We start from the raw sequence: 26,472 nt of genomic DNA on the forward strand, positions 1-26,472 counted from the left end.
TTTGCATCATTGTCACCTTCTTGGGTGTCTGACTGACTTTCTCTTTCCCATGGGGATCGGATAAATATAGAGTGCACACACACACACACACACACACACACACACACACACACACACACACACACACACACACACACACACACACACACACACACACACACACACACACACACACACACACGCCATTTGCTGTTTGTGTAGAAGTGATTAGCCAGACACAACTGCGAAACTGTTGAAACGGTGATCTTGACGGAAGCCGAGACGATTTCTGCCAAAGGATTGCACCCGTGACGTGATGTTAAAAAGAAATAAAGTATAATATCCAAATATAAAAAAATAATAAAATAACTATAGTCGATTCAAGAATTTAAAATAGTCAACAAGCGCACGATGCATTGATAAAAAACAATTAATAGCATAATGACGAATGTATTGTTATTGGAAATAGTGTAAGTGTCAGGACCTGCATTTCAATTTACCCTACAACATATTTGAACTGAGTTAGTAGTTTACATTAAAAATAACATCGTAATTATATATTTTTTTATACAAGTTTTTTTTAATTTTATTTTTATTTCTGCTTGTATTTCTTTTATTTGTACGTTTTCTTTTTCTATGATATGCATCCCCTGGGTCTGAAATAAAATAACTACTTATCGCACACAGGTATAATACCTAAGACCCACTTCCCACACACACACATTTGTTCAGAAAGGTATAGGAATAAATAAACTATCTTTCTTCATATAATATATGAAATTGTGAATGTGTGAAATTGTGAATGTAATGCGTGTTCAACAAAAGAAATTCATATCATTGCCATAACATTTGAAGTACACTATTATTATTTGTTGACTGCCCGGTACATTTGTCTTAAACAATTATCTAAAATATTGCCATTTTTTTAATTTGATTTAAATAAAATAGCCTTGGAAATAAAAATAGGTTACATTGCAAATTTTCTTCTATTGGGATGTTATTTTCCTTAATATGTAATTAAAGCGGAAATAACGGGAAAAATAGCTTTGAATTCTTTCTGATTTATTTACAAATAAAGCCAGTGTACAACACAATATAGCTACGTAGAATTACATATACTTGATATTTTATTTTATAATAAACAGATTATTTCAGAGCTTTTTGTGTCTCGTATACAAAATAAAAAAAATCAAAACAAAATATCCACATTCCTGCTTCCATACAAAAAAATGTAAACTAATGACATAACGAATAGAATGAAAGAAGTTTAAAAAAAACAAATATTTACAAATATTACCTGTACAGAAATATTTCCTTTTTCATGTTACATATCTTCATAAAGTCCAGTGCTGCCTATTTGGGTTCACTGCACGTTTTCCCCTTTGTATTAATGTCTCAATATAAAAATAGTTTTTTTTTGTTTGTTTTTTTTTAAGTTATTGTGAGGGCCATTTGGACGCTGAGGGTAAAACGTGTCCGGAAAGAATACTGGAAGGAACACTGAGGATCGGGGCGATGGCAGCGGAGGTCCGGGTCAGAGAGAGGGACTGCGCGCTCAGCAAGGCCGACTGAACCGTCACTGGAGGCCGCAGGAAGGCCTGAGCCGAGGATGCCGCGCTGGAGACGCCGATAATGTTCTCTATGCTGAACGAAGGTCTGTTGGACGGCTCGGACTTGATCATGGACGCCGTGCTCAGACTGTTGAGCTGCAACTGCAGACCCGGACTGAGCTGCGAGTTGAACGCTTTCCGGTTCAACTCCACCGAGGGCAGGAGCGGAACCCCCGGGGGCAGCATGGGTCCAACCGGGGGGATGTACGGGTACTGCAACGCCGCCGGGTGATGGGAATACGCCGCCGGGTGGATGCCGTAGTGCCTCCCGTACGGACCCCCGAGGCTGTACGCGCCGAAACTTTGCATCATGAGCGCGGTTTGGTCCCGCAGGATGTCCGGTTGAACCCGCTTGAAGCGTTTCCTCCTCCGGAGGAAGCTGCCGTTGTCGAACATGTCCTCCGAAGCCGGGTCCAGGGTCCAGTAGTTGCCCTTCCCGGGGTTACCGGGCTCCCTGGGGATCTTCACGAAGCAGTCGTTGAGGGACAAGTTGTGGCGGATGGAGTTCTGCCACGCCGGGAACTTCTCCCGGTAGTACGGGAAGCGGTTGCTGATGAACTCGCAGATGCCGCTGAGGGTGAGCTTCTTCTGGGGGCTCTGGAGGATGGCCATGGTGATGAGGGCGATGTAGGAGTAAGGCGGCTTCACCAGGCTGTTTTTGGGCTTCTGGAGCGAGCCGCCGGCCTGATGAGCCTCACCTTTACCCTCCCCGGAGCTCTCGTCGCAGCCGGGACTCGCCGCCGCCGCGTCGCCGCCGCCGCCGCCGGACGTCACCTCCTCCTTGTCCGCCTCGTCTTCGCTGCTGTCCCGCTCCATGCACTCGTCATCGTCCCCCTCGCCCACCACGTCGATGTCCGCGTCCTCGGCGGTGAGCACCGTTTGGCCGGACATGTCGCTGGCTCTCTCGCTGCCTCCAGACAGGGTCATCTCACTTTTCTTCTCTTCACACACACACACAGGAAAAAAAAGGACGAAAAAAAAAAAAAGACACACTTGCAGCTGCGGTCCAAGTTGTGTACAAGATGGCGACTTTTACTTTTAACTCGCTTATTTCCTTTGGAGCACCGGGAGGAGATGTCACATGCTTTTAAAAGGTCGGAGCTTTTTAACTGATAGAACCCCCCCTCACACACCACCACCATTACACCACCTCCAGCTTGAGTGCCGATCACGTGGTTCGATGACGACACACAAACGCCCCCTTTCCCCTTCTCCCTGCAGCAGCCTGCAAACTTGGAGTTGTTGCATGGATTTGTCAACAACGGGACATCAGCAGCTTGCCGCTCTTTTCTGCGTCCGTTCAACAGAGGAAGAGGAGGAGGAGGAGGATGCAGGATCGAAAAAGCGCGCGCAACAATGCATATTTTTATTCATAACCAATCGACGACAGTTAAGTCCGGATTTTAATAATTGTGTTCTATTTATAACAATTTGTATGCGTTATTTAAATTCTTTTTTTCCCTTTTTTTTTTAATGCAAAGCAACAATTCAAGTCGATTTATTCCCCCGCAGGAATGAATGTGGAGAATAAAGAGGTGCTAACGACTGCCGTCATTGCGTGTTTTTTACATGTGAAAACAGTAGGAAATGCAGCAGCGGGAGAATGCAAATAAGAGAGCATCATTCAGACGCATGAAGGTGAGCGCAGCTGCTTAAAAAACATGGAGGGAACGAAAAAAAAAAAAAAAAAAAAGGTTTTACACTAATGTCATCGTTTAATTGCATTGTTTTACTATTGCATGATTAAAACGTCCATTATGGTGGGTTGATAAAAAAAATACAAAATAAAATAAAACACCAGTAGTCAATATACATGCAGTAATAAAAATAGTCATTTTAAATGTTGCTGTTATTTGTCCTCTTACTGCATAGCGTCGGTTTTGGGATACAATGAAGGAATTAATAAGGAGGAGTGAGACCTCTCTGGTGTTAATCTTTGGCCGACCTGTGTGATCTGAGAGGCCGTCAATAAACGGACTACTTAGCAGGAATAAGTCAATTCTTTTGCAGGACTCATTTAAAAAAAAAAAAATAATATTAGGCCTATGTCATTCTTTTTTCTTTTTTGGAACTGTGCACGTGCATCCAGGCTGCAAAAATAAAACACTAAACACTATATATATACACACAATTATTATAAGGATATAATGGACAGATAATTAATAATAATTATTTTGCAGGACTCATTTAAAATATATATATATATATATTAGGCCTATGTCATTCATTTGTTTTAATTGTGCACATGCATTCAGGCTGCAAAATAAAACCCTAAACACTATATATATATATATATATATATATATATATATATATATATATATATATATATATATATATATATATATATATATATATACAGCCTATACATATATGAGTACATGTTTTTATAACACTATAATGGATATATAATTAATAATAATTATAGTTTGTTATTAAGGTATGTGATAGTTCAACTCCTATGTTTTGCTCATATATATATATATATATATATATATATATATATATATATATATATATATATATATATATATGATACATCATAGTCGTCCTTCCTGTGATCTTTTGCAGCCTCATAAATCCGCAGTTTGTTAATGAAATGCACGTTTTAAGCACACGTGCACGGCTTAGCGCAACTAAACCTTTTAGTATAATAAGACAACACGCTCCAGTATGTGTGTGTGTGTGTGTGTGTGTGTGTGTGAGTGAGAGAGTGTGTGTGTAATGGGGTGCTGCTGCAGGAGGACAGGTGATGGAGAGGAAACTATATACAGCAAGGTCACATAACTAATAATTGTGATCATAATAACGTGATGCTCTGTGGATTTCTGACAAGGGAGTTTTTCCTCTCTTTCTCACACAATGCAGGCCCTTTTTTATACTCTATATGGCGGGGTTAAAGGTACGGGTGGGAATATTTGTGTATACGAAAAAGATGGGTTATTTTTTTGAGCGGAATAAAAAATATTTGTCAAATAAAATAAAGATTTAATTAAATTTGATGTCGGTGACTTATAGATAAATCCCTGAGTCCCAAGAGGTGCAGAAACAAGTCAAATAAAACACCATCTAGGAATGTCTTTTGTAAATTGGATGCTGGTATTTACTGACATTTGTGATTTTATTTAAAAAAAAAAAATTTCCACCTGCAAAATAAAAGTGTGCATTTTAAATGTGTCCCTTTTTTATAATGGGATATTACACTTTTTTAAAATTATTATTATTATTTTTAAATATAACACTTTTCATCGATTGCTTTTGCATCTTAATAAAAAATATGATTTTCAATGAAACGAAACATTTCATACTTTTTGAAATTACATGAATATGGCATATTTTTTTCAACTCCTATATCAACTGTCAAACGAACATGATGGAGCTCATTTTCATGTTGCTGCCCAATTAATTGATAAACATTAAGTCGCCCTGAATCTAAATGTCTTCCCCATCACGGATGTTTAAGAGAGGCTAGAAATCTGATAAAACAATAATTAATTCAAGATTCGTTTACTTCTACACAATTGCTCGTTTATTATGGCCCATTTCGTCCAATAGATGTCAGCAGGTAGCATGGGATGCATTCACGTCACGTGAAGAATGCAGGAATTCCCCCAACCGTTCGTCACTTTGTATTAAAATTATTTAAATATACGATATGCATATATTTAGACAGGTATAGAGAATATAAGATAATGAATACATGCGGCTTTTGGTTGAAAAAATGCATGACACTCATTTTGTCCTTTCTTTTTTCAGTATGCTATTTTATTCTTTATCACTTTAAAGAAATAGGCTGCATTTTCCCACTCATCGGTGGTGGGAAAATGCCCCCTCCTCCAGCTAAATGCGTGCAGATTACCATGCCAATGTGTACTTGTTAACTGCATGCAATGTCACCAGTTTGTAGGCTTTTTGTCATTCAGATGACGCCGACACGACCGGCGTGCCGTGGACGTGATTCCGGCTGTAAACAGTGCAAATGAGCTTTCTATTTAAGCACGGTGTCAAAACACACGCAGACCGCCTTTATATGGAATCATTGAGGGAATAAAAGCATGGTAAACAATGTGCTAATTCTGCCAGGGTGTCAATGGCTGCTGTAATTGGAGCATTATGGATAGAACAAAGACCAAAATCAATGAAGGAATCTTGCAAGAAAGATACATTTAGTGAACCCCTCTCCAAAAAAATAATAATACAATAATACACAGATCAATGACATTTTTTTTTTTACTCTGATGGAGTGAAACAAAAGAAGCAATTTGTCAGTGTTGCAGAGGTGCAGAAGCCCCTGAACTCAATATTCTCTTGACCAGGGGTGTCAAACTTACGTTTTTACAGCCCGCGTGATGAGTTTGTTAAGTATAAAAATTAGCTGTTTTTTTTAACGAAATAAACTGCTGTTTTCAATGTGTCCACTGGATGTCACAATAGCAATTCTGTTAGGCAAGCAAACGGTTTATACCGGGGCCAAGCAAGAGGTACAGAGTAAAGGGTGACTGTGGCTCCTCCTCCTCGACCCACATGAAACTTAAAACCTGCTGTTTTACGTTTTCTGCTTCGAACACATCGTCATTTGGCACCCTTGTAGCCCCAAAAATGTCTCTGTCAAAAACAAGAAAAGTGAATCCTTTTGAATAGTGTTTACCTCCGTGTCTTACGTTTTTTTGAATTAGCCTCCACCTACTCAGTGGCCTAGTGGTTAGAGCAGTGCTTTTCAACCACTGTGCCGCGGCACACTAGTGTGCCGTGAGATATTGCCTGGTGTGCCGTGGGAAATTATGCAACTTCACCTAATTGGTCAAAAAATATTTTTTTTGCAAATCAATAATTATAATCTGCAAATAATGTGCCATTGCTTAGTGCCTGTGCTGTGTAAAACTCGGCAGGGTAACCACGTAATACTCCATGTCAGTAGGTGGCAGCAGGTAGTTAATTGCTTTGTAAAAGTCGGAATGTGTCGGGTGAGACGGGGATGGTTTGTTGTAATCCCAATATGCAGACCACATAGGGAGGCAGTGTGCAGGTAAAAAGGTATGTAATGCTTAAGCCAAAAATTAACAAAAGGGAAAGGGAAAGGCAATGGCTATGCAAAACGAAAGTACAACTGAACTGGCTACAAAGTAAACAGATACAGAATGCTGGACGACAGCAAAAACTTACGGCGTCCACAAAGTACATCTGTTCTTGACATGACAATCAACAATGTCCACACAAAGAAGGATAGCAACAATGTAAATAGTCTTGCTTGCTAACACAAAGAAGTTGTGCGGAATAGCGCTCAAAGGAAGACATGAAACTGCTACAGGAAAACACCAACAAAACAGGAAGGGTCACCAAAATAGGAGCGCAAGACAAGAACTAAAACACTACCTACAGGAAAACATCAACCAACTCAAAATAAGGCACGGCGACCTGGTCGAGTTTCTTCTTTTAATGTTTTCTGCTGGTGGTGTGCCTCCGGATATTTTAATGAGAAAAATGTGCCTTGCCTCAAAAAAGGTTGAAAAACACTGGGTTAGAGTGTCCGCCCTGAGATCGGTAAGTTGTGAGTTCAAACCCCGGCCGAGTCATACCAAAGACTATAAAAATGGGACCCATTACCTCCCTGCTTGGCACTCAGCATCAAGGGTTGGAATTGGGGGTTAAATCACCAAAATGATTCCCGGGTGCGGCCACCGCTGCTGCTCACTGCTCCCCACTGCTCACCTCACCTCCCAGGGGGTGATCAAGGGTGATGGGTCAAATGCAGCAAATAATTTCGCCACACCTAGTGTGTGTGACAATCATTGGTACTTTAACTTTTGACTTTAACTTTAGCACTGGATTGATACGTGGACATGACAAAGGAGTTATTTGATACATAGAAGAGTTTACATGTTGTGTTTTTTGTTCCATCCCAGAAAGACTGTGACTTAAAGTTGAATCCTGGCTTTGTAGATACACTGAGACCAAGTCTAAGCCCATTGTGTTTTTGAAACTGCACCAATTTCCTCAGAATTTTCAACAAACTCGGAAGTGTTTGTTTTGTACGTTTTCATAATATGCTTGTTCTAATTTTCGGCCAAAGTAAAACAAAGAAAACAACCTGGAGTTGACTTTATTTTTTAAGTTATCATGCCATGATTTTACCATTACGGCCCACTTGGGAATAGATATTCCTCCATGCGGCTTATGAGCTAAAATGAGTTTGACACCCCTGCTCTTGACTATCGATGCATATATGTAACATCACACTAAATTACCATACGGATAATAGTCATTCACATTATCTGTCAACCTCTTTTTCAACCCAATTCATTAAAGCATGAGCAAAATAATAGAAAATGGGATCATGGTGTTTTGATTAGAACTGGCAGAACTGTTCATGTTATGTAAAGAAGGCCTTTTATATACGACACCGCTGTTATTTTGGGTGTCACTCGTGTCCTTGTGTGTTATGGCAGCAGGGAAGTGCACATCCCACACACTAATCAAAGTCATGGCGCTGTCTATTGAAATTAAGGATTGCACCTTTTAATTGTCAATTACCGGGAGGTTAAGTGGACTGAACAGACCCAGTGATTCAAATCAGGTGTTGCAATTTACTGCACATAGCTCTCTGACTTCATTACCGTCCTCTGTGTGCGGCACACAATGGGGAACTTTTACTACACAAAGACAAAAACGTACGTTTGATCTGAAATAGGCAATGGTCATTTATAGGATATTTATCTCTCTTTGGAGAAGTGTAACAGGACATATACAGAGCACAGGTGTTAAACTCAAGGCCTGAAAATAACGTGCATCAATAAAGTATGCCATTTTGTTCACTAAATGTGTTTGATCTTTTCATTTTAACAGAACATTTACATTGTACACCCATTCCTTGTTTACGACCAAACATGGCTGCGATAAACAAATTACTGCAAAGCAGGGTTGTATGGTATACCGGTCGGTATTAATATAGTACCGCAATATTAATAAATCATAATCAGTAATATACCGCCTCTGAAAAGTACCGGTCCGCCAACCGGTCAATTTCTACCACTTGTCCTTAATAATTTAGACAAAATAATAGAATGATAAATGACACAATATGTTACTGCATATGTCAGCAGACATATTTGGAGCCTTTGTTTGCTTACTTACTACTACTTAAGACAAGTTGTCTTGTATGTTCACTATTTTATTTAAGGACAAACTTGCAATAATAAACATATGTTTAATGTACCCTAAGATTTTTTGTTAAAATAAAGCCAATAAAGCAATGTTTTGTGGTCCCCTTTATTTAGAAAAGTACCGAAAATTATCAAAATAATTTTGGTATCGGTACCAAAATATTGGTATCGGGACAACACTACTGCAAAGTATAGGAATCATTAGAAATCAAATATTTTCATATAGCTATAACATAAAAACAGTTCATCCATCCATCCATCCATCCATTTTCTACTGCTTGTCTCTTTCGGGGTCGCGGGGGGTGCTGGAGCCTATCTCAGCTACATTCGGGCGGAAGGCTGGGTACTACCCTGGACAAGTCGCCACTTCATCACAGGGCCAAAAAAGTCAGTTCACTACCTTCTAAATACAGCTCTCAACATTATGTGAGCCCTCTAAACATGACCTAACACCCTGTAATCACCTTTAGACTCCATTAATCCAATATAGTGATGAGCCAATCAGTGGCCACAATACGTGACCTGATTGGTTTACTACTGTAGTATTGATAGCACAATTCAATTTAGCCATTCTTATGCTTGGAAATGCATAATTTAGGGCAAAAACAGTGTAGAGTATGCTTAAAAGAAACAAAAACAAAAATCTGCGATATGGCGAGTGATGACTATGACTATAGATACTTAAATATCTGCTATTCACTTTGACTTATGATTTTAACGCAAGTTGTCCATCAAGTTGTGTGTTAAAATTGTAATAATCAAATGCATGGGCGAGGGATATTCAACTAAATAGTTTTGGGGGCTACATTCTCAGAAAGCTCGAGGGTTCGAGGTTTGATTCCAGCTTCCGCCATCCTAGTCATGGTCGTTGTGTCCTTGGGAAAGACACTTCACCCTTGCTCTTGATGGGTCGTGGTTAGCACCTTGCATGGAAGCTTCCGCCACCAGTGTGTGAATGCATGTGTGAATGGGTGAATGTTGTGAATGGGTGAATGTGGCCTGTTATTTAATGCGCTTTGGTTATCATTCCAGATATAGTGAAGCGCTATATCAATACAGACCATACAGACCAAACCAAAGCTAAGGACAGGGGGGCGGACGTCTCCCTTCACTTTTAGTCTTATTGTATATATTCCGGAGAACCGGTGTCCTTTACAGTAGACATTTGATTTTGTCGACGTTGCAGGTGCACTCTGCTTTTTTTAAGGAGCTTCTGCAAAATATGTAAGTCTCTCACAAGTCTTTTGAACTGAACTCGCAGGCCACCAGTTGAATAGCCCAAATGTAGAATAAGAGAGGACCTAAAATGGATCCTTGAGGCACACCACTAGTATAACTAAAGAAGTTTAGCAACATTTTAGTGACATAAATCACATTATGAAAAAATGTGTAACTGCAGAACAGGAGAGGACTTACAGGAGTGCCTTAAGGAACGCCACAGTTCTGTAAATCACAAGTATGCGTTTTGTTCTATTAAACGACCATTGTGTGTGTGTGGACAAGGATAAGGTTAGGTGGGATTTATCCTGGATAACCTTAGTGTAGAAGGGGCCTAAGTTTGAACTGTACTCCAGGGCCGGTATGGTGTCATTACCGGGCCAGATTTGGCCCCCTAGGCCAACCGTTGAATAGCCCTGGAGCATAGGCTATTGTGTAAGTAGAGATGTGAAACTTTCAAAAACTCACAATTCTATTCCGATTATTGGGGTGACTATTCTAATCACAATTAATTCTCGATTCAAACCGGCTGTTAAAATATATTACCGTATTTTCCGCACTATAAGGCGCACCTAAAAACCACAAATTTTCTCAAAAGCTGACAGTGCGCCTTATAACCCGGTGCGCTTTATATATGGATAAATATTAAGATTCATTTTCATAAAGTTTCGGTCTCGCAACTTCGGTAAACAGCCGCCATCTTTTTTCCCGGTAGAACAGGAAGCGCTTCTTCTTCTACGCAAGCAACCGCCAAGGTAAGCACCCGCCCCCATAGAACAGGAAGCGCTTCTTCTTCTACTGTAAGCAACCACCCGCCCGCGTAGAAGAAGAAAAAGCGCGCGGATATTATCATTTCCTTTGTGTGTTTACATCTGTAAAGACCACAAAATGGCTCCTACAAAGCGACAGGGATCCGGTTCATGAAAAGACGCAATCTCTCCATCCGCACACGGATTACTACGGTATTTCACAGCAACTGATATTCCTGTGAACCGCACTGTGGATACAACGGGAGCACGTACGGTGAATATTCGCACCACAGGGAATGAGAAGTCATCCTTCACTGTGGTTCTAGCTTGCCATGCTAATGGCGAGAAACTTCCACCCATGGTGATATTCAAAAGGAAGACCTTGCCAAAAGAGACCTTTCCAGCCGGCGTCATCATAAAAGCTAACTCGAAGGGATGGATGAAGAAAAGATGAGCGAGTGGTTAAGGTAAGTTTAAGTTTACGCGAAGAGGCCGGGTGGCTTTTTTCACGCAGCTCTGTCCATGTTGATATACGACTCCGTGCGCGCCCACATCACGCTGGTTTTAATATATTATTAAAGTTTGACTGACCTATTTGACTGTTTTTTTGACATTCCTTTAGCGCAGTTAGATGCGGCTTACAACATGGGGCGGCTTATAGGTGGACAAAGTTTTGAAATATGCCGTTCATTGAAGGCGCGGCTTTTAACCCAGGGCGCCTTATGGTGCGGAAAATACGGTATTTGGTATAAAAATAATAGAAGCTTTTCAAAAGAGGTTACAGGTTCCCAAAGTGTTTCTTGGCTGCGAGGAAGTGCAGAAATGGCCTATAAAACATTTGTTTTAAAAATGTATTATTTGAACAAATAAAATATTTTTGAAAATTATAAATCAATTTAGAATCGGAATAAATAATACTTTTCTTCAGCACGTCTGATATTCATGTATATTCGCTGTTACAAGGGCAGCCATAACTGCGATGTGGCCCTCAATAAAAAAAAGTTTGCCACCCTTAGAATAAAGTAATGCACATACTGCAGACTAAAAAGATGACATTATGGCAGTATTTTCAATTATAAAAAACAATGCAATTAATTGCGGTAGTGCTCTTTCCCACACTGTGTATGAAACAGTGTTGCTGAAAGAGCTACTCGGGTCCCCTACAGTGGCGTGGATTTTCTAATATATTAAATATTTAGGAATCAATGGGCTAACCCAGGGGTCGGCAACCCAAAATGTTGAAAGAGCCATATTGGACGAAAAATACAAAAAACAAATCAGTCTGGAGCCGCAAAAAATTAAAAAACGTATATACCGTAAGTGTTATAATGAAGGCAACACATGATGTAAGTGTCTATATTAACTATAACAGCCTACTATCAAAATTACTTTAAAAGTCTTATATAAGTGTTATAATGAAGACAACACATGACTTAAGTGTCTATATTAGCTATAATAGCCTACTATCAAAATGACTGTGTTACAGGCTAAAGCAAATCTTTGTTGACAGAAATGTTGAAACTTAATTTTTTATTCTAAACATTTTTACAACATTAGAAACCATTAGTAAATCAGAGGCTACTCAGAAGGTGAGATAACTCCTGGAAATTACTGTCTTAGAATGGCCAAAGGTATAGATGTGTTTGTCCAATTTAAAGGAAATGGCAGGCTGTCTTCTTTTAACAGATTTATTACAATTTTGGCAAGCTAGGTAACGTTTGCTGTGGTCTGGAACAACATGGCTCACAAACCACTATCATAAATGCAGCCAATATTACATACAGATAATGTGTCATGAGACATGAAAATATAAATTAAATACACAGAGAACATAAGTAAAGGAAATTAAATTAGCTCAAATATCCCTACAAATGAGGCATAATGATGCAATATGTACATACAGCTAGCCTACATAGCCTGATTAGCACTCCAACAAGTCAATAACATCAACAAAGCTCACCTTTGTGCATTCACGCACAGCATGAAACTTTTGGTGGACAAAATGAGACAAAGAAGGAGTGGAAGATTTTACATGTAAACAAACTGTTTACATAGTCCACACTATGGTGAGTTCAAGAACCACCAAAATTAGTGGGATGAAACGATGTTCACCAAATAATCATGTTAAACATATTAAACAGTGGGCTTTTTAATAATTGGGAAGGTTTGTGTCATTTTTGTCCTCAAAGAAAACCCATACTAAAACAAAAACAATATTTTTCACCAATCTTTTTGCATTTTCAATCCTTTTTTAAAAATGCTCCAGGGCTAACTGTACTTTGTTTCAATTATTAGGTTATTTGCAATATAGCTGTGCAAGACTGAAATCTGAATAAATATGACCTCTGTTGCACCTGTGCTGGAAGTCCAAAGTCAGGCACACCAGCATCAATATTTTACATTCCCTCAAGTATCCTCTTTAAAGATGCAATCAATGTCTCCTATTCATTATCATGCATGTGTATGTCTTCTAGGTATGGTCTTTGTCATTAGGCAATAATTCTCCTGTCCACACTCCCGCCATTACCTCACCGCGCCATACTTTTACAAATGCCTCAGGGCCATAAATACTAATGAAATGTCTTTGCTTAATTTGATTTGGCCGCTACACACGCAGTTATGACTGAACTTTCCCACAAGAGAGGCTGATTGAACACTTTCAAGTCCTCGTGGAAGCAGGAAAACATTCCAAAGAGCCGAGGAGATCATTTCCATAATTACCCCCCGATTGGCAGCCTAATGACCCCGTGTGACAATAAAAAGATCTATTGTTAATTCCTTTTTGGACGCTGACATTCAAGAGATTCCCATCTTGCATGTTTGAGAGTTCACAAGATAACAAGTGTACGTTTTCTCCCCCCCACCACCACCCTTGCCTTTTTCAGGCGGCGAGAAAGAGTGTTGGAGTCTGACACGCAGCAGAGTGCTGCTTTTGCCACCTTGGCCTAAAGTTGGATAATTTATGGGCTGAGGGGGGAGATTATAAAGATGGATCTTTGAGGCAATCAATTCTCATGTTGCGTTTTCAATGGTGGAATAGAAATGAAGTGCAGAATAATTAAAAAGATCAGAAGTCCCCCCCTCGCATGTAATAATGAGCAGCTCTGACGGTGTATCGGCCTCTGCCACCATGCAAGGGTTTACCGAGGAACCCCGCCCAATCAGGGGCCCCGGATTTTGACAGCGGAATGCAACGATTGGTGTTCATAGCTGTCAATCACAAACAGCTCAGCTATGTGTAGTGATATTTTACAAACCCCGTTTCCATATGAGTTGGGAAATTGTGTTAGATGGAATACAATGATTTGCAAATCCTTTTCAACCCATATTCAATTGAATGCACTACAAAGACAAGATATTTGATGTTCAAACTCATAAACTTTATTTTTTTTTGCAAATAATAATTACCTTAGAATTTCATGGCTGCAACACATGCCAAAGTAGTTGGGAACGGGCATGTTCACCACTGTGTTACATCACCTTTTCTTTTAACGACACTCAATAAACGATTGGGAACTGAGGAAACTAATTGTTGAAGCTTTGAAAGTGGAATTCTTTCCCATTCTTGTTTTATGTAGAGCTTCAGTCGTTCAACAGTCCGGGGTCTCCGCTGTCGTATTTTACGCTTCATATTGCGCCACACATTTTCGATGGGAGACAGGTCTGGACTGCAGGCGGGTCAGGAAAGTACCCGCACTCTTTTTTTACGAAGCCACGCTGTTGTAACGCGTGCTGAATGTGACTTGGCATTGTCTTGCTGAAATAAGCAGGGTCGTCCATGAAAAAGACGGCGCTTAGATGGCAGCATATGTTGTTCCAAAACCTGTATGTACCTTTCAGCATTAATGGTGCCTTCCCAGATGTGTAAGTTACCCATGCCTTGGGCACTAATGCACCCCCATACCATCACAGATGCTGGCTTTTCAACTTTGCGTCGATAACAGTCTGGATGGTTTGCTTCCCCTTTGGTCCGGATGACACGATGTTGAATATTTCCAAAAACAATTTGAAATGTGGACTCGTCAGACCACATAACACTTTCCCACTTTACATGAGTCCATCTTAGATGATCTCGGGCCCAGAGAAGCCGGCGGCGTTTCTGGATGTTGTTGATAAATGGCTTTCGCTTTGCATAGTAGAGCTTTAACTTGCACTTACAGATGTAGCGACCAACTGTATTTAGTGACAGTGGTTTTCTGAAGTGTTCCTGAGCCCATGTGGTGATATCCTTTAGAGATTGATGTTGATTTTTGATACAGTGCCGTCTGAGGGATCGAAGGTCACGGTCATTCAATGTTGGTTTCCGGCCATGCCGCTTACGTGCAGTGATTTCTCCAGATTCTCTGAACCTTTTGATGATATTATGGACCGTAGATGTTGAAATCCCTAAATTTCTTGCAATTGCACTTTGAGAAACGTTGTTCTTAAAAAGTTTGACTATTTGCTCACGCAGTTGTGGACAAAGGGGTGTACCTCGTCCCATCCTTTCTTGTGAAAGACTGAGCATTTTTTGGGAAGCTGTTTTTATACCCAATCATCGCACCCACCTGTTCCCAATTAGCCTGCACACCTGTGGGATGTTCCAAATAAGTGTTTGATGAGCATTCCTCAACTTTATCAAGATTTTATTGCCACCTTTCCCAACTTCTTTGTCACGTGTTGCTGGCATCAAATTCTAAAGTTAATGATTATTTGCAAAAAAAAAAGTTTATCAGTTTGAACATCAAATATGTTGTCTTTGTAGCATATTCAACTGAATATGGGTTGAAAATGATTTGCAAATAATTGTATTCCGTTTATATTTACATCTAACACAATTTCGCAACTTGTATGGAAACGGGGTTTGTACTACCACTCTCGGCTGTGTTGTTTTTTTCTGGGCTTCAGGTTGCCGGTGTGAGAGGCGAGCGTGCTGACTACTGAGCTAAAAGCTACGGCAGTCTCGCACAGACGTGCATGGGTGATATTTTTGCATTGTTGCTGTTCTGTTGTGTAAATTCATGATTTCTTTTTCAAAACTGCGTTTTTAGGTTAGGGGAGTGTTCAGGTTGGGGGGGGGGGGGGTGCTAAACCTCCCCAGAGCCCCCCTTAGGTTAATTAAGGTGGCCCTGTCTGCAACATTCACCAATGGGGGTTTCAGGTGCCGTGCGACACTGGGGCTGCTTATAAAATAAGGCAAACCAGATTGTTAAATGATTCAAAAAAGTGGGAGGTGATTCTAAGATATTACAAGATATAAGCATTGTGCACACATTATTGTGAACTGTTGTGCCCTACTAAATCGAATCTGCTTGGTCCCTGTTTTGGTTCCACTTTCTGTTTTGATTATACCTTGCATTGACTTTACCACTGTTTCCGAGCGCGGTTATTCACACCTGCTCCTGATTGGTAATCAGGGGACTCACCTGCCTCTGATCAATAATCAAGAGCGTTTATCTGTCAGTGTCGACTTCCTTCGACATTGGTTCGTTTGTCTATTGTGACTTTGTGCTATGTGCACTAGCTGTTTTTTTTGCACTGTCCCTGATTAAAAGGACTTGTTACATGCACTTCGCCTGCAGTCTCTGCATCTTGGGATCCCAGCGCCAGCAATCACGCGAGCATGTGACACTACGGTCTTTCATGACTTTCATGACAATACACGATATCAATTATATACAAACCCCGTTTCCATATGAGTTGGGAAATTGTGTTAGATGTAAATATAAACGGAATACAATGATTTGCAAATCATTTTCAACCCATATTCAATTGAATATGCTACAAAGACAACATATTTGATGTTCAAACTGATAAACTTTTTTTTTTTTGCAAATAATCATTAACTTTAGAATTTGATGCCAGCAACAACACGTGACAAAGAAGTTGGGAAAGGTGGCAATAAATAATAATAAAACAGGTGGGTGCCATGATTGGGTATAAAAGTAGATTCCATGAAATGCTCAGTCGTTCACAAACAAGGATGGGGCGAGGGTCACCACTTTGTCAACAAATGCGTGAGCAATTTGTTGAACAGTTTAAGAAAAACCTTTCTCAAGCAGCTATTGCAAGGAATTTAGGGATTTCACCATCTACGGTCCGTAATATCATCAAAGGGTTCAGAGAATCTGGAGAAATCACTGCATGTAAGCAGCTAAGCCCATGACCTTTGATCCCTCAGGCTGTACTGCTTCAACAAGCGACATCAGTGTGTAAAGGATATCACCACATGAGCTCAGGAACACTTCAGAAACCTACTGTCAGTAACTACAGTTGGTCGCTACATCTGTAAGTGCAAGTTAAAACTCTCCTATGCAAGGCGAAAACCGTTTATCAACAACACCCAGAAACGTCGTCGGCTTTGCTGGGCCTGAGCTCATCTAAGATGGACTGATACAAAGTGGAAAAGTGTTCTGTGGTCTGACGAGTCCACATTTCAAATTGTTTTTGGAAACTGTGGACGTCGTGTCCTCCGGACCAAAGAGGAAAAGAACCATCCGGATTGTTGTAGGCGCAAAGTTGAAAAGCCAGCATCTGTGATGGTATGGGGGTGTATTAGTGCCCAAGACATGGGTAACTTACACATCTGTGAAGGCGCCATTAATGCTGAAAGGTAAATACAGGTTTTGGAGCAACATATGTTGCCATCCAAGCAACGTTACCATGGACGCCCCTGCTTATTTCAGCAAGACAATGCCCAGCCACGTGTTATATTAACGTGGCTTCATAGTAAAAGAGTGCGGGTACTAGACTGGCCTGCCTGTAGTCCAGACCTGTCTCCCATTGAAAATGTGTGGCGCATTATGAAGCCTAAAATACCACAACGGAGACCCCCGGACTGTTGAACAACTTAAGCTGTACATCAAGCAAGAATGGGAAAGAATTCCACCTGAGAAGCTTAAAAAATGAGTCTCCTCAGTTCCCAAAAGTTTACTGAGTGTTGTTAAAAGGAAAGGCCATGTAACACAGTGGTGAACATGCCCTTTCCCAACTACTTTGGCACGTGCCATGAAATTCTAAATGAATGATTATTTGCAAAAAAAAAAAAAGTTTATGAGTTTGAACATCAAATATCTTGTCTTTGTAGTGCATTCAACTGAATATGGGTTGAAAATGATTTGCAAATCATTGTATTCCGTTTATATTTACATCTAACACAATTTCCCAACTCATATGGAAACGAGGTTTGTACATTTGACCGACAATAGAGCTTTTAATACTATGATTGTATGGCAATAATGCATGTTGATGACACATTCCAGCTGTGTCCGGCAAATTTGACAGCAACAAGTGGACAAATCACTAATCCTTGCCTCCATGGCGGCAAATGATCAAAGTTTCTTACAAGTAGCATTATGCATGCTGTAGGACAATACCAAAAAAGCATAGTTAACCGCTTGAATGTAAACAGGGGTGGGCGGATCATGACAAATATCAACATTAGTGATACCAGTATAGGACCGGTATATGGTCGATAGTATAATGATTGGATTGATATATTTTATTATCACAACCGTTTTATTTTATATTTTTATGGTTTATGCACACCTGATACTTATTTCCTCCCGACTACTTACGCTTTTAAGTCCCTTCACTCGACTGCAGTAGATTCCCTGATGGTTCACCCTTCCAGTCGTGTGCATCGCCTCTGCTTTGGCTCCACACACGCTTCTTGTCCCCTGTGGCTCAGTCCCGGTCTTGCTGTGTTGTGTTACTTTAAGTGTGCTCTTTCTATTCCTCACTCATTAATGTGTGCATCCTTAGTTATTTTGTCCTCACTCCTTTTTGAGTGTTCTTTTTGTTATTATTTTATTTATTTTTCTGCTCTGCGTTGGGGTCTTACTCCGAGTGAGCCGATCGTGACACAAACTCAGGAAATACATGCCAATACAGTCGTCCCTCGCGAAATAATGTGGCTTCACCACATCGCAAAAATGTTGTAGTTTTACACAATATTTTGGTCATAAATGAAACATTTTCAGCCTTTTTTTAAACTATCCATACTATACTAGTATTGGCCACTAGATGAGACCAAACCAATCAGAGCGTGCTGTTCAGTATCGTGGCCACTGATTGGCTCAGTCTCAGTTTCTAATCATTACAATTACACTCAGCTGGAAATATTATTTATGTACGGCATGCATGTGCGGAGAACATACCTTTTACATGATGTATCCAGTGTTGTGTTAGTTACTGAAAACAGTTACTAGTTACTTGATTTCAAAAGTAACTCAGTTACTAATTCAGTTACTTACGCCAAAAAGTAATGCGTTACTGTGAAAAGTAACTGTGGAGGGGGACGTGGTCTGCGGGCCTGCCGCGGAGCATGTGTGTAACGACCGGCCTCGAAGCCAGCGGCAGGTGAGTAGATTGCCCAGTTGGGGCTGGTTATCTAATCACCTGTCGCCTTTATTAGCAGCAGCCGGACCGAGACATGTGGTTGGAGTTGGAGCCATAGAGAGAGAGACACACACGTATGAGACAGAGAATGCTGGAAAGCAATTCTACCCTGTTTATGTCAATACAAACTATATAAAAAGTAACGTAAAATACCGCAGTAACGCATCATGTAGTAACGGTAACTGAGTTACTGAATATAAAAAATAACGCGTTAGACTACTAGTTACCGCCGAAAATAACGGCGTTACAGTAACGCGTTACTTTGTAATGCGTTAGTCCCAACACTGGATATATCACACAATCAATTAGCATGATATGTGGGTGTGCATTTTGTAACAATAGGAATTGTTTTTTGTGTTTGTGTTGCACATGGACGTGTTTGAGTGACGGACCGGAAGCCATATTGCGTGTTGACAGCTACCGATGTGTGTGTGTGTGTTTGTTGTATATTATATAAATAAAAAGAGTCAGTGAGCAAATGTAATGCTAGATAGTCTACTTTGTAGTCAAGAGAAGAACAAACAAACACATTTAAAGGGGAACATTATCACCAGACCTATGTAAGCGTCAATATATACCTTGATGTTGCAGAAAAAAGACCATATATTTTTTTAACCGATTTCCGAACTCTAAATGGGTGAATTTTGGCGAATTAAACGCCTTTCTATTATTCGCTCTTGGAGCGATGACGTCACAACGTGACGTCACATCGGGAAGCAATCCGCCATTTTCTCAAACACATTACAAACACCGAGTCAAATCAGCTCTGTTATTTTCCGTTTTTTCGAGTGTTTTCCGTACCTTGGAGACATCATGCCTCGTCGGTGTGTTGTCGGAAGGTGTAACAACACGAACAGGGACGGATTCAAGTTGCACCAGTGGCCCAAAGATGCGAAAGTGGCAAGAAATTGGACGTTTGTTCCGCACACTTCACCGACGAAAGCTATGCTACGACAGAGATGGCAAGAATGTGTGAATATCCTGCGACACTCAAAGCAGATGCATTTCCAACTGGACTGGAGAGATCAAATTTCAGGAAAAGAGAGCGGATGAGGGTATGTCTACAGAATTTATTAATTGATGAAAACTGGGCTGTCTGCACTCTCAAAGTGCATGTTGTTGCCAAATGTATTTCATATGCTGTAAACCTAGTTCATAGTTGTTAGTTTCCTTTAATGCCAAACAAACACATACCAATCGTTGGTTAGAAGGCGATCGCCGAATTCGTCCTCGCTATCTCCCGTGTCGCTGGCTGTCGTGTCGTTTTCGTCGGTTTTGCTTGCATACGGTTCAAACCGATATGGCTCAATAGCTTCAGTTTCTTCTTCAATTTCGTTTTCGCTACCTGCCTCCACACTACAACCATCCGTTTCAATACATGCGTAATCTGTTGAATCGCTTAAACCGCTGAAATCCGAGTCTGAATCCGAGCTGATGTCGCTATAGCTTGCTGTTCTATGCGCCATGTTTGTTTGTATTGGCATCACTGTGTGACGTCACAGGAAAATGGACGGGTGTATATAACGATGGTTAAAATCAGGCACTTTGAAGCTTTTTTTAGGGATATTGCGTGATGGGTAAAATTTTGAAAAAGCCACTGGGAACTGATTTTTAATGGTTTTAACCCTTCTGAAATTGTGATACTGTTCCCCTTTAAGTCAGATGTGTTTTAACAGAGACCTGTCAGGTACAGTGGATGGTATCTTGCTTCAAAGCAACTTTATGGGTTATTCTATTACCTCAATTTTTCACTTTTTTGAGCGAGTTAATATTGGCCTGTGGATTAATGGATCGCTAAGGAGGACGGTTGATAAAACGCGGTCGTGACTCGTCGTGAGCAAAGTGCGTTCACTTCAAACAGACACAGAGTGCGTGACTTTGAGGAACTTTTGAGGAGGAAATATTGTTGTGTTACAAACCTTTGTGTGGTGTTGCTTCCTTATCTGTCATTATTCAAAGCTGATTTAAATGTGTAGCAGTGGCAGCTGAACTGAACGTGACAGCGTGTCATAATTACGTCGGTCAGCTGGAACAAAAAATACCGATAGCAGTATCTCTTGGACCGACCTAATTAAGAACCGGTCTTGAAAGCAGAAAATGCACAGCAAAAAAATGATTACAAATGGGCGGAAACTGCAGTCACCGTCTGTGACCGAATTGTAGGAAAGCGCCTAAAGGAAATGTGATTTAAATACAGAAAAGCTTAATAAAGCTGTCAATAACATATAAACATAAAAAACAAGGTTACAATAGGCTAAGGAAAAGCAATTGTAAACAACGATGGATGACTGGATGGAAGTCATATTCAGTGATGAACCGCAAACCTGCATTGGGCAAGGTGATGATGCTGGAACTTTTGTTTGGAGAGATGAGATTTATGAAGACGACTGCCTGAAGAAAACATGCACATTTCCACAGTCATTGATGGTATGGGGCTGCATGTCAGGTAATGGCACTGAGGAGATGGCTGCCATTATAACTTCAATAAACGCACACGTTTACGTTAACATTTTGGACACGTTTCTTTTTCAATAAATCAAAAATAATGTTTGGGTATGATGACATCATTTTTCAAGATGATAATGCATCTTGCCATAGAGCAAAAACTGTAAAAACCTTTCTTGAAGATATATAAGGTCAATGTCATGGCCTGCAAATAGTCTCGCGTATGTGGTGGAAATGGAAGGAAATGATCCGTGAAAGGACTCCAACCTGCAAAGCTGATCTGACAACAGCAATCAGAGAAAGTAGGAGCAATGCTGATAAAAAGTAGTCTTTGCCACTCGTTAAGTCCATGCCTCAGAGACTGCAAGCTGTTACAATGCCAGAGGTGGAGCAACAAAGTCTAGTGGTGTGCTGCTGTAGTGTGTTTTTGTCTGTTTTTTGGTGATTCCATAATCTTCTCTCTGCTTGTAGTTTTTCTTTAAGCCAGGAAGTTGCCAAGTCAAGTGACTTCGTAAATGTTTCCAAGGGTTGTAAAAGCAAATGAACAAATCAACAAAGCACAGCTGATAACTCTCTTTCTCGCCAGTTTCGGACTTGTTGGGCTTTCATGTCACAAGTGCCACGGGGAAGCAAATTGCTCAAACATGTGACTGTCGACTTGAGACAGAACAACAAATTGAATGATCATGTTAGAATTCAGCTTGAAAACAATCTATACTAGAAATTAGAGGTATTCATGTCAGATGACTCGTGTTATCATGGCTAATGTCATTTGTCACAAAGAACCTTGCGCCTTCTTTGAACGTTATCGAATGTTTACAGAGGAGCCTAATTTCTGAAAATGCCATTAGAGAACCCGGTGGGGATTTAGTTCCCACATTAGTAAACAGGTACTCTACTTTTAATACCAGTTAGCACGTCTTTTGTTGATCAGTTCGTATTTATGCAATAATTAGTCTTCTTATTTCCCCTGAAGGGACATGTCCTCCTGGGTCAGGTTTTGCCTTGAAACTTTGGGAGGCTCACAAAGACCCCTTTATCCTTGGTGTTGCTCTTCTTCATCACCCAGCTCCAGGGAGTAGCGGATCCGCTCAAACCCGGGCATTGTCCGGCCAAACCCCACATTCAATTTTACTGCATAAGCCGTTTCATTGAGCTGCAGCGGGAATTCCGTTGCCGGGTCGTTTTTGTCTGTGTACTCGGTTTGGACACACATTTGAAACAAAGCAAGGCAGTCAAAGGAAAATATTGAAGAAGTTACGTACATACAAGTTTTGTGGCATATGTCATTTCTGCTTTATGCGCATTAACGTCGGATCTGTCCATTCAGGCGGGGATGGGGAAGGATCCAACATTTCTTCCTGGATATGTCATGTTTTCAGCTCCATTAAGAATTCTGGATATCCCCCATCAGGAATGTCAAGTGAATAGGAAGAAACTAAGAGAGCCCTGTATCCGCAGCAGACAATTAACAATGAATAATATAGAGCCCAAATCTGATATAAGCCAACTCGAGGTCCTGTGGATTCCTTGGCTCTGTATTGGAATAGGAGCTTGTCACTTGTCAGCTCGTCTCAGTATTTTACTAACATATCTGCAGCTTCATCTCGGCGTTTGCAGTCATGGTTTAGCTTATCATCATAACCATGGCAGTGATTTATGTCGTAGCGCTACAAGCTGTTGCTCTATTCACAAATAAATCTTGTTTTTGTTCACCATGCAAAAAGGATTTCCAAGCATAAAAAAAATGAAGAAGCTCTGAAAGGATATTTTTTGATAATATTGTCAGACTTAATAGAAATTATAATTATATTAGTTTCATATTAGTTTTTCTTTCTCAGACACTTCCCATTGGAATGTTTATTGTTTCGACATACATACAATAGTGACAAAGCTCTTATCTCAAAATACTTGTATCTCAAATCCACGTCTCCCTTTGAAATTAATTAAAATGGCACACTGACAAAGCTTAACCTATTGTTACTACAACAATCTACAAGGTTAAGGTAGGTTGCTTCTCTTTCTTCCCCTCCATTTTTCTGCATTCTTTCGTATCTCAAGTTATCATTACGTATATGTATTGTTGCATTTGAACAACTGTATTGTTGATAATAAAGGTAAAGTATTGGTATTGTTCATTATCAATAGTACTATTTCTATTGGTATTTGTAGTGCTCCATTTGTAGTGTAATAATGCTCATTGTCATTTCTGTACTATTTTTTATTTTCGCTAACTGCTTATTTGCTATTACTTTTACCATCATATTTGTACATGTCGTATTTGCTGATGTTGCTCTATTGTTGTTGTGTTTGCTGTTGTTGTTTTTGTCTCTCTGTCTAATCCCCCTCTTGTCCCCACAATTTTCCCCTCTGTCTTCCTTTTTTTTCTCTTTCTATCCCCTCCTGCTCCGGCCCGGCTGCAGCAAATGATAATATAAATACATTTAATAAAGTCAACAAGAGAAGTATCCTACACTTCTCTTTTGTAAAGTAAATCTGAACAGCCGATATGGGCATCTACATCAACTATATGATTTGCCTGAGAAGCTGGACAGGACAAAAAAAATAAAAAATAAATAAATAGATTTAAAAAAAAAAAAAAGATTTAAAATGTGTCATAACTCTTTGGGTTTTTGTTGTTTTTCCTTTGCTTATGTTTCTTCCTGTCTATCGCTCTTACTTTTGTTCTACTTCCTGTTTTGTGGTTGAGCGCTATTCTCCTCAACTGTCCCTGGTTGACAATCATGAGAGTTTATCTACCGATGTCACCTGCCTTTCAAAACTGGTTCTTTGTTTCCTGAATGACACAGTGTACTCTGTTGATTCTTGAGTTCCTGCTCAACCCGTATGGTACCCAATTAAATGACTTTCTGCCTGCACTTCAGCTACCGTCTCTACATCCTGTGGTCACTTCTACAAATCTCAATGCGCAATCATCACAGAAATCAATTGAATTGGTGCTTGGCCCCCCACAATAGTCCAATTTTACATGTAACGTGCTTTTTAAAAAGAAAAAAAACAAACTTTCAGATAAGAAATATTGCATGAAAAACAAAACAATAGAATGTACTACGAACAACTACAATAGTTTTATGAAGTAATGTAATAATAATGTACAGCATTTACCTTGGAAAGTGGACTTTTAAAGTATCTCCTTCCAGCTGCTTCTCTGTCAAACATACCATCAGCAGCTTCTCCATATTCTTATGGATAAATGACCGCCGTACAAATATTATCTTCACATTCTTGGCTGGCATTAGACTCTTTATGCTTCAGTATGGTGCAGACTAGCAGTGATACGCTCAAACTGCTCCACCAAGTCAACTTGGCGCTCTGTCAAGTTTTTAATGATTTATTTGTTTAATCCAATAAATACACTATATTGCCAAAAGTATTTGGCCACCTGCCTTGACTCACATATGAACTTGAAGTGCCATCCCATTCCCAACCCATATGGTTCAATATGATGTCGGTCCACCTTTTGCAGCTATTACAGCTTCAACTCTTCTGGGAAGGCTGTCCACAAGGTTGCGGAGTGTGTTTATAGGAATTTTCGACCATTCTTCCAAAAGTGCATTGGTGAGGTCACACACTGATGTTGGTCGAGAAGGCCTGGCTCTCAGTCTCCGTTCTAATTCATCCCAAAGGTGTTCTATCGGGTTCAGGTCAGGACTCTGTGCAGGCCAGTCAAGTTCATCCACACCAGACTCTGTCATCCATGTCTTTGTGGACCTTGCTTTGTGCACTGGTGCACAGTCATGTTGGAAGAGGAAGGGGCCCGCTTCAAACTGTTCCCACAAGGTTGGGAGCATGGACACTTGTGCAATGACAATAAAGACCATACCATTAAGGCTTGTAACTCAATTTTTTGCTAGCAACTTAAAGAATAACAATTATCTGAGAGATAACTAATGTTCGACTGTATTGGGATTAATAAATGGCCGTAACGTTGGATAATATGTGAGGTGGAGACTGTATACAGCACCATATTGACATGTATTATTAATTCCTTTCATGTAGCTAAATGTGTTGTCGTCTTTTGGCATAGTCAGTCACATTTTTGTTTGGTTTAGTTTTGGCGAGAGACTGTTTCTGGAGAACTCAAATGGCTGAATGTTGGGGCATTAGCCGGAAACACTTGTACCTGAACCTATTGCACGAAAGGCAGCATCATGTGTTGACTACACTAAAAAATAGACCAGTGGTTCTTAACCTTGTTGGAGGTACCGAACCCCACCAGTTTCATATGCGGATTCACCGAACCCTTCTTCAGTGAAAAATAAAATGTTTTTTTCTTAATTTAATCTTAATTTATAAATAATAATCATGAAATTATGTTATTATATTAACAAAATACTAATAAAGATATATTTTACAAACAGAAAGTTACATGAATGTACACATGATCCCATGTTTACATCTCATTGTGCAACATGTGAATGTTTTAGTGGGAACTAAATGCGATATCTGAAAGGGGTACAAATTATTTCCAAAGCAGGACACCCACCCAGACATACAATACACAGCACATGAAAAACAATATTTTTTGTTATTGTCGTTGTAAGTGGGCCAAAACACTTATATTAGAAAATAATGTCATGGAAATGACTGCTGTCATTTGATTATAATAATAAAACATTTAACTTGTTATTTAGTTTGGGACAGGTGTGCTGCAGGTGTGGCCACAGTGCATGTGCACGTCTGACGTCGCTCACATGTGCTCCACTGAAGGCTCAAGGAGTTTTTATGTTTGCTCACGCATATGGAAAATTAAAGGGAACAATTTTGGGGGTATCCATAATACGTCGATAGGGAGAAGTTTTTATTTACACGATTAGTCGGGTGTGTCTCGACCTCCGCGGCGGAGGCTCCGCCGAACCCCTGAGGCCGACTCACCGAACCCCTAGGGTTCGATCGAACCCAGGTTAAGAA

The 26,472-nt window shown here is 40.1% G+C and overlaps 2 protein-coding genes across 5 annotated transcripts in view; both read right to left on the bottom strand.

Moving 5' to 3' along the window:
• alg6 (ALG6 alpha-1,3-glucosyltransferase) overlaps positions 1-26,472 on the bottom strand; it is a 494,479-nt gene that overhangs the window by 129,874 nt on the left and 338,133 nt on the right. The gene's annotated exons all lie outside the window — the stretch shown is intronic.
• foxd3 (forkhead box D3) lies at positions 1,075-2,643 on the bottom strand. The gene has a single exon (XM_061976360.2). It carries the CDS (start codon positions 2,514-2,516, stop codon positions 1,416-1,418), a length of 1,101 nt encoding a protein of 366 aa, XP_061832344.2. The 5' UTR covers positions 2,517-2,643; the 3' UTR covers positions 1,075-1,415.

The sequence above is a fragment of the Nerophis lumbriciformis genome, linkage group LG14 (genome assembly GCF_033978685.3).
Source record: "Nerophis lumbriciformis linkage group LG14, RoL_Nlum_v2.1, whole genome shotgun sequence".
Classification (NCBI taxonomy): Eukaryota; Metazoa; Chordata; class Actinopteri; order Syngnathiformes; family Syngnathidae; genus Nerophis; species Nerophis lumbriciformis.